The following is an 8,296-nucleotide window of genomic DNA, read 5'->3' on the forward strand; positions in this document are numbered from 1 at the left end:
AAACCGATCTGCACTCGAGTGAAAGTGTTATTTTTAGGCTATTAAATGATTCGGGAGAAAGTAAATTACTTCTTAAGTACTGTAACTGTGTAAATTATGTATACAGTTACTTTTCGGTTCACACGAAGAACGTCGTCTACATTTTCTTACGATAATCGGGGAAAACTGTTCCCTCACTCTTAGGTATTGTTCTTAAACATCTAATTTTCTATGGTATCTTGTCATATCGTTTGGGGGTTTGAAGAAACTTATGAAGCGGGTAAGAAAGAAGTGGACTTTTTGAAATTAAATATATTTTATTAATACGCTTTAATTTCTTGTGCCTTTTGGGGGGGAATAGTTTTTGGTCAAAATTAGCGCACATACAGCGCTGTGTGAGCACGAGAGTTGTCGTAGTCGAATAACCAGTCTTCCGACTGCCACAAATCGCCGCAAACTATTACGAAATATTTGCAAAACTTTCAGGTTGAAAGCCTGGTCAACTGCAGATAGTTCAGAATCCTTCGGAATAAGCCCTGAATGGACGACTCCTCTCACATCGAAAAAATAAATCAGCATTGTCTTTAGATGCTTGTTCTCACCTGACGAGGTTTTTTGAAGCGATACAAATTTGGTGTCTTCAATTGACTTGATTATTGCTTTGGGTAGTATATGTGTGCGTGTATGCATGTGTTTGAGTAGTGTTACTGGACGTGTGTATGTGTGAGCGAGACGGTGGTAAAGACATCGCTAATCTGGGGTTACGAGTGACAGGTCGGGTGTGTGTCGTAAGTTAAATTAAGCCTTTAACGGAACTTGAATACAATCTTAACATAACTTTAAAATGAACCGATACAAATCCTCGTCATTTCTTAACAAATACCTCAATAACGCCTAAAAACAATTTTATCAAGTATTTTCTATGTCTATTATAATTATTATGTATACACAGTTAGCGTTGTCTGCGCTGGTTAAAAATAACATATGAATAGTATATTTTGTGGCACGTTCCAGAGTGGAAGATACTCTCAGTATCGCCCTGTTGTGAGACCATCATTCAGAATTGAAAGTTGCTTGAAATGGCTTTAGCCGTATTTGGTGACTAGATAGTCACGCACTTTCCCACTTTCCTCTTCCCCAACTCTTTCCCCTCCCTTCCCTTTAGCCTAATAACCTACCCCAATTGGGGATGCCATTGTCTCCCTGGCTCCAGGCGGTTGTGAATAGTTACGACTCTTTAGCGGTATTCAGATAAAAATTTTGGTTTCCATTAAAAATAAGCAATTTTGTGTTCGGAAAACTTTGGGAACCGTTGATATGCAAATTTTTCTTCGAATTTACCACAAAATATTTTATTTTTTAGAAATTAAAATTCACTTTTTCGAAAATGGCTTCACAGATTACCGATGGACTTGAGCCACATAAGTTTTAGTTTTTCATTTATTTATTTGCATTTGCGATTCTTCCACGTAGTTTATAATTCGATATCAAATTTATAATGTTGAAAAAAAGCTTTAAAAATATATTTCCATCTAGCGGCAGACCTAACTAATAAAAGCTATTCACTTTGTTACGAGTTCTGGTACCCGGCGAGGAAGCCCGACTCCAAGAGTGCAATGAAAGTTTGGTCGCAATAACAACATATTAATTATATTGTTGGGGAACAGATGGCGCTAATATGTAAACAGTATTTTATATGGGTACAGTATAATATTATTGAAAAAGAGAAAGGGTTCCAGTATGTGAAAAGAAGTGTGTGGTTTGTTTTGTCCACAAGTTTAGAGTAGTATTTTAATCATGGGCCTCGGTAGTGGGAGCGGGGTGCCCGGCCAGGATTCGTTTTTTTTATATATTAACTGCACACATGAGGCCCCGATGAGAAATAAGTACCTCAAATCATAAATTTTAATCTTTGGGGATGCTGTGAAAAAGTACATATTGAGGACACAGGACTCAGAAAATAAAAAAATCATATTTTTCATAGGGTTCTAATGTCGGAGGTGGCTCGGCTAGGTTCCAAAATGATACACATTGAGGACACAGAACTCGAAAAAAAAAATTTCATCCTTTTGAGTAAGTGGAAAATGTTGATTGTGAAATGATGGATGACTTAGCTGGCAGTGGTTTGAAGTCGAGACGCCTAGATGGGAATTCGCCGCATGTGTCCATTTGTTGTTTTAAATTATAATTGTTTCCAGAGTGTTCGTCTAAATATTATTGGGATACTGAATCTCAGAAAAATAATAATTGAAGGGATTTATTAGTTACTTTTTCTGTTTTCGTTCCCTGTAAGCTCTATAAATAATTTAAGCTGCCCCCCCTAGCTAGGAAGCTCGTGACGCTCCTGATTATAATAAAAGTAATATTTGTATAACTTGTACACCGCTGTTTTTGCGAAAAATCAACTTAAGGTCGCCGTAAACAGTATTACGAATTCCCTGTCTCTATAATATTTTATTTTTTACAAACAGATTCAGAAAAGCATACTTATAATTTACAAACAGATACCGAAAAACATATTTACCTGGCTGGTCACACTATTGTAAAATCACTTTAATTGATTTTACATTTGCTATTTTACCCTCCATTGCTATTGATATTTTTACTATAAAATTATATTATTTATTATTTTTGTATTAAGATTACTTATTAAAAGATTCGAGGCTAAAGTAGGGTGAATATTTCTTTAAAAAAACTGGCGAATTTAGGACTCTTTAACTGCACAAACTGCATAATTAAGTACACTTTTCTTTTCACTAATTTGTAACTAAATTCAAACTATGTAATATGATGATGCACTTTAACTGCTGCTAACCTAATATGTATACAATACTGCCTGTATGGGTAGAACCACTTTATCCTCCTATCTCAAAAACGATGTCGTGTTTTTACTTATGACGTCATAATAACACCTAAATCATGTGAACACCTCAGCATAAACATACTCATTTACATACCTATACTGATTATTAAGATTGTTTGTGTATCTGGTAATTATCATGTAAACATAAGGGAATATAAATGAAAATATAATATAATGTACCTAACTACAAATTTTCATAACTTTTCAATTATTTGATTTTTATTTGCCGTTTAAGCACAAATTTTTGTAATATTTGCAATAGCAATAATAATATTTCTACATAGAAATCATCCATCAAGCACATCTCTTGAAACACCTCCTGGAAATGGGAGCTTTCGTCCACAACCTGAAACAGATCCACCCTAAAACCAAAAGTCAGCATTATTACGGTCTGTAGTTTTTGTGGTAATTCTTTTGCATATTTTCTTAGTGCTTTTAGGTTCTATATATAGCCCAAGAAATCGATGATGGTTTCCAGTGCTTACACCACATAGTGGTAGACCAAGGAAAAGTATGCGGAAATTGATGATTCGAGACAGGGCCGGATTATCTATAAGACAGAGTAGGCAATTACTTATAAGCCCGCTTCATTTAGAGAACGAAAAAAAAACAAACTGAAATAATTTTTGCCTAAAATACATAATAATAATTAGTCGAATAATTCTAGCCGCCAAAAAGTAAATCGTGGGAATTTTTCATATATTTTATCATATCTACATATGTAATAGGTATAAAATCAAGGCAGTTCAGGGTGAAATGTACCGATACCTACTCTAAATTCATCCAGGAATAGGACCCACGGATAGTAGTACTACTATCCTATAATACTACTGTAGTATAGTACTACTATCCTATAATACTACTCTAGTATAGTACTAATATACTATAATACTACTGGAGTACTACTATAATACTACTATACTATAATAACACGATTTGAAAAGGTAGCCATTAGGTTTTAATATATATTTAAGTTTTTAGACATGAAAGAGGACAACGTATGTTGTACGCTTTTCATAATACATTTTTTATGTAATCACCGCGCCCGGAGTCAGAGCTATGACTTCTTCGATTTTGGTATGTTATGAGGCTAAAGAGAGTTGGGATAGGAAGGAGATGAGGTAGAGGAAAGTTGGTAAGTACCTACCTGGCTATTCAGATCGGGTCACCAAACACGGCTAATGCCATTTTAAGCAACGTTTCGATTCCGAATTTTGGCTTTTCACCGGGGCAATTTCGAGAGAATCAACGACTCTATGGTTATTACCAAATAAAATCAGAATTCAGAAAAGGAGATAGTTTTGGAAGGGAGGAACTTTGACAGCCTTGAGGCATCCATGGGGCTTAATTCGACACTGATAGCTGAACTAGATTTGTCTTCAATACGAAATTGTTATAAGTTGATTTTGATAGTTCTGACCGCAACACACGACCTACGGAGTTTTTAATGAGGCTATTTTTTGAGCGATGTATCAAGTAAAATACAGGTTCGTTATCTAAGACATTTTTCTTATTTAATTTGTTGTTGAAGTCACGCGATTATATCATTTCATATTTCGACACCTTGCCTTATCGGTCTGTGCGTAATACAGTTTCGTTATTGTACAAATTTGACATGCGAATTTATAGGGTACAATGGAAGTAATTGAGTTATACGCTTTTAAAAGATACATCTACGAGAATTATTCGATCTATAAATTATTTAACTATAAGTTGATAAAAATAGGTTTAAATATTACAAAAGTAAAATCAAAACATCGTGACAATATATAACTATCAACTTTTAGTTACAATAGTTGTGCGATGAAGAAACCACCTGTATTATGTTTAAGCACTCGCTTTCCCATTTTCTACCGATTTATAACAAGTTTCTCTTTAACTGCTTAAGTTTTTAAGTTTCAAAATAATATATTTTATTTTTAAAATAATATCTATACATTTTTTATGCCGAAACGTTAATGAAATGAAATATGAACGATAGAAAAAAAATCGCAAAGTAAGCTCCGAAAATTATTAAAAACAAGTTTTTTTCTCTTATTTAATATGATATAGGCATGAAAAAATTCACAGTGTATCTTTAAATGCAACTAAAGAATTTATCGAGATATTTTTGATCAATTTTAAACGAGTCGTGTTTTATAAAATATTTTCACAATTTTCGCTTAATTATTATCGTTTTTTTTATATTAGAGTGCTCCGTCTAACATTAGTATTTACATATCTCCCTTTAAAACCATCTTTGAACGCTTACTACGGGGCCTTAAATATATAACCAATATGAAGACAAACAATGAAAATATTTATCACTTCCATCGTCGTTTCTAGCTTATGCTGTGTGCAATTGAGAACATATAAAACATAATGATATTACTCAACAGGTTTAAGTCATACCTACTAATAGTTTTGTGAACAGTGAACTTCGTGTCCAAAACAGTTTGTTTCTAATTTCCCATGAAATCATAAGATTTGTAAGAAGGTATTTAAATACCCACCAACGTAATTATAAACTATAAATAATGTATGTAACATTTTTATTTTATTTCAAATAAAATAAAATAAATCAGGCCGGTAGGTACCACAATATTGATTATTCCAGTTTGACAGCTCGTAGCAGGAGCCACGATCACACGAAACGTAAAAAACAAATGAACAGACAGATGAAATAATGCCAAATGCTCAAGTTAAAACAGAAGTTCATTACGCTCAGTCGAAAAAGTATTGTTTATGAAAGTTCAATACTTCTAACCTCCCGGTGTTGCGTAAGTACTAAAATATTCCATATAGATGTGGGTGTAAGTAAGTGCATATAGAAAAGAAATCGCAAAGCAAGCTCCGAAAATTATTATAAACAAGTTTTTTTCTGTTATTTAATATGACAAAGGCATGAAAATAAAAAAAAATAAAAATAAAAAAAAATAAAAAAATAAAATAAAAACTATAGCAGACTTAAGGTCATGCGATGACCAGTGTTTTTTGATATAGTGTCCTCTGCGTGCAGTTTTATCTTTTATAAGCATAAACTTTTTAATATAAGTGTGTTTGTCGGAAGTGACTTGCCAGGTAAGTATGTTTTGGTATCTTTTCTAAATAACAAATGTAGATCCTAGGAAATAAATTCTACAGCGCCCTTGAGGTGATTTTTCACAAAAACGGCGCTCTACAAATTATCCAATTATTATTATTATTATTATTATTATTAACAGCAATTTATATAAACGTATTTTTAATTTTAAACCACACAAGAGTCTCAACTGCTCCCAATCGTCTGTAGCCAATGAGACTATGGCATCCCCAATTGGGGTACGTTGTGAGACTGAATGTAGTAGTGAGGGGAAAGAGATGAGAAAGCGGAAGGTAGGGAAGTACCTGGCTGTTCAGATTTGGTCATTAAACATCGCCAGAGCTATTTCAAGCAACGTTTCAGTTCTCAATGGTGGTATTACACGAGGGCGATACTGAGAGTATCTTCCATTATATGTATTATTTTAAATAAACAAATTAATCAACTAAAATTGACTACACTTCAATTGACTGACGCACGCTGGGATTTGAACCCGCGACCCTAGGCTTGTTAGTATTACCCCTCGACCACGAGGCCGTCAAAATGATGGTTTCAATAGACCTTCAAACCCGTTTTGGAAAAATAACCATTCATTTTCTTAATTTCAGTAATTTGAGGCAACATTCTGCCACTCTATTGTTCTAAATTCGTTATTTACACGGGTAACTCTTCGGAAATACACTTGTATACTATAAAAATGAAGATTATTTTGGTAGTTCTTAGTCAAAGTATGATAGGATTAAATATGACCGAAGTGGATAGGGTTGGATTAGCTCAGTGTTAGAGCAAAACCCCGGCAAGGCTGAGGTCCTGGGTTCAATTCCTAGATGTGAGCGAATCTTTTTCTGATTTGCTGTTTCAAGTTTTCTTTTGAGAGTCGCTAACATTGTCTTCAATTCAGTTTACTTCTTTTCATGGCTAGTACAAATTCATTGTTCTTGGCCATTCCATGAAGAACTTCTGAATAATTGTTAAGTAAGGTTTTAGTTTTAGTTGAACCAGTAAAATTGAAATAAAACACATAATTTTAAAGAAACATTTTAGTACGCCTGCTATTTCTGACGAAAGCGAGCATGTTAAAGCAAATATAACAAAAAAAGCAATAATAAAGATAAAACAGTCGAGATCATGTTGGGGATCAACATGGGTTCCTAATATTAAATAATATTAATAATACATAGTGGCAGCTACAGTCAACGTACCCCTCACAACTCCGCTATAACCTTTTTTTTCTTAGAGATGCATTTGACACGAACAGAGGTTTCAATGGAGGTGTAAGCAGCAGGACTATTATTTGAGCGGCTTAATTAAAGTTAGTAACTCTGTTCATGGCCAGATTTCTGCTCGCTTGGAACGTATTGGTAATGTTCTTCCTGAAAGCCTTTGGTTTCGTAAACTGGAGCGGATTCTTCAGCATGGCTCCATCCTTCAGATTCTCCCTGATATTCTGCTTCTCCACCTTCTCCTTCTGAAGCCTGTTGTAGTCCTCCAGAATGCTGCTCCTGAGCATGGTCATCAGACCTTCCGTGAATCCCATGGTCATACCCGTGGTTTTCGAGCACTAATCCGTAGGAGTGTTGTTGCTCGGTTTTGGGGTGCACCTGTTTCAGCTTGTGAGCGGAAGCTCCCTTCTCCAGGGGGTGTTTCAGGAGATGCTGGTGCTCTTTCTTTACGTAAACTGGTACGGGGTGGAAGTGGTGGAACTTGATGGTCTGGTGGGACTTGGCATGTTCGTGCTCCACCTCATGGTGGTAACCTGAGGATCCCTCTTCTCCAGCTTTCTCTTCTGCTTCTTCTTGTTGGATGATTCCTCTTCTGAACCTTGCGGGGGTGGCTGCCGCCAATGCTATTAACGCCAAACAGATCTGAAACACAAATAGAAATTAATTTCAGAAAATGATCTTAACTTCATTTTCTTGTCTCGCTTTCTCCCATCGAATCTTGGCTACCTAGGAAATCTTCACAGTGTGTTTATCTAAACCGGTGGTTTCCAATTAGTTTTCCAGGGGTATGTGACGTTGCTTGAAGGCGTTCGCGAACGCACTGTACTGACACTGTGCGGTACGGACATTTTGTCTACAAGGTGTACCCGAGTTTGGGATCTTTCTCAAAAGGTGGTCAAGAAAAACTAATTGGGATCCACTGATCTAAATCAAAAAGCAGAGAATCTAGGTGCTTGAAGTGGCCAGAAGAATCTGATCTTCTTATACTTGATACCATTATCTGTCCTGTTTTAGATGCGTAAATAGTAACTATCTTAGCACAACATATGATTTCCGCCGTGAATAATACTAACAGGCTTTGAAAAGTGCCTTCAAATTATTTCATAAAAATATAAGGAAACGCAGTCGAAGCCAAATCAATTATGCAAAGTTTTATCAAAGTAATGTGTC

The 8,296-nt window shown here is 35.1% G+C and overlaps 1 protein-coding gene across 1 annotated transcript; it reads right to left on the bottom strand.

The window, feature by feature from the left end:
- Positions 1 to 7,181: 7,181 nt before the first annotated feature.
- LOC149415476 (uncharacterized) lies at positions 7,182 to 7,974 on the bottom strand. Its single transcript, XM_089642221.1, has 2 exons — positions 7,957 to 7,974; positions 7,182 to 7,768 (listed from the first exon to the last, which is right to left on the bottom strand). Exons 1-2 carry the CDS (start codon positions 7,972 to 7,974, stop codon positions 7,217 to 7,219), a joined length of 570 nt encoding a protein of 189 aa, XP_089498347.1. The 3' UTR covers positions 7,182 to 7,216.
- Between the last annotated feature and the right edge of the window lie 322 nt (positions 7,975 to 8,296).

This window comes from Hesperophylax consimilis, chromosome 18, assembly GCF_061612785.1.
Source record: "Hesperophylax consimilis isolate HC1 chromosome 18, BYU_Hcon_1.0, whole genome shotgun sequence".
Classification (NCBI taxonomy): domain Eukaryota; kingdom Metazoa; phylum Arthropoda; class Insecta; order Trichoptera; family Limnephilidae; genus Hesperophylax; species Hesperophylax consimilis.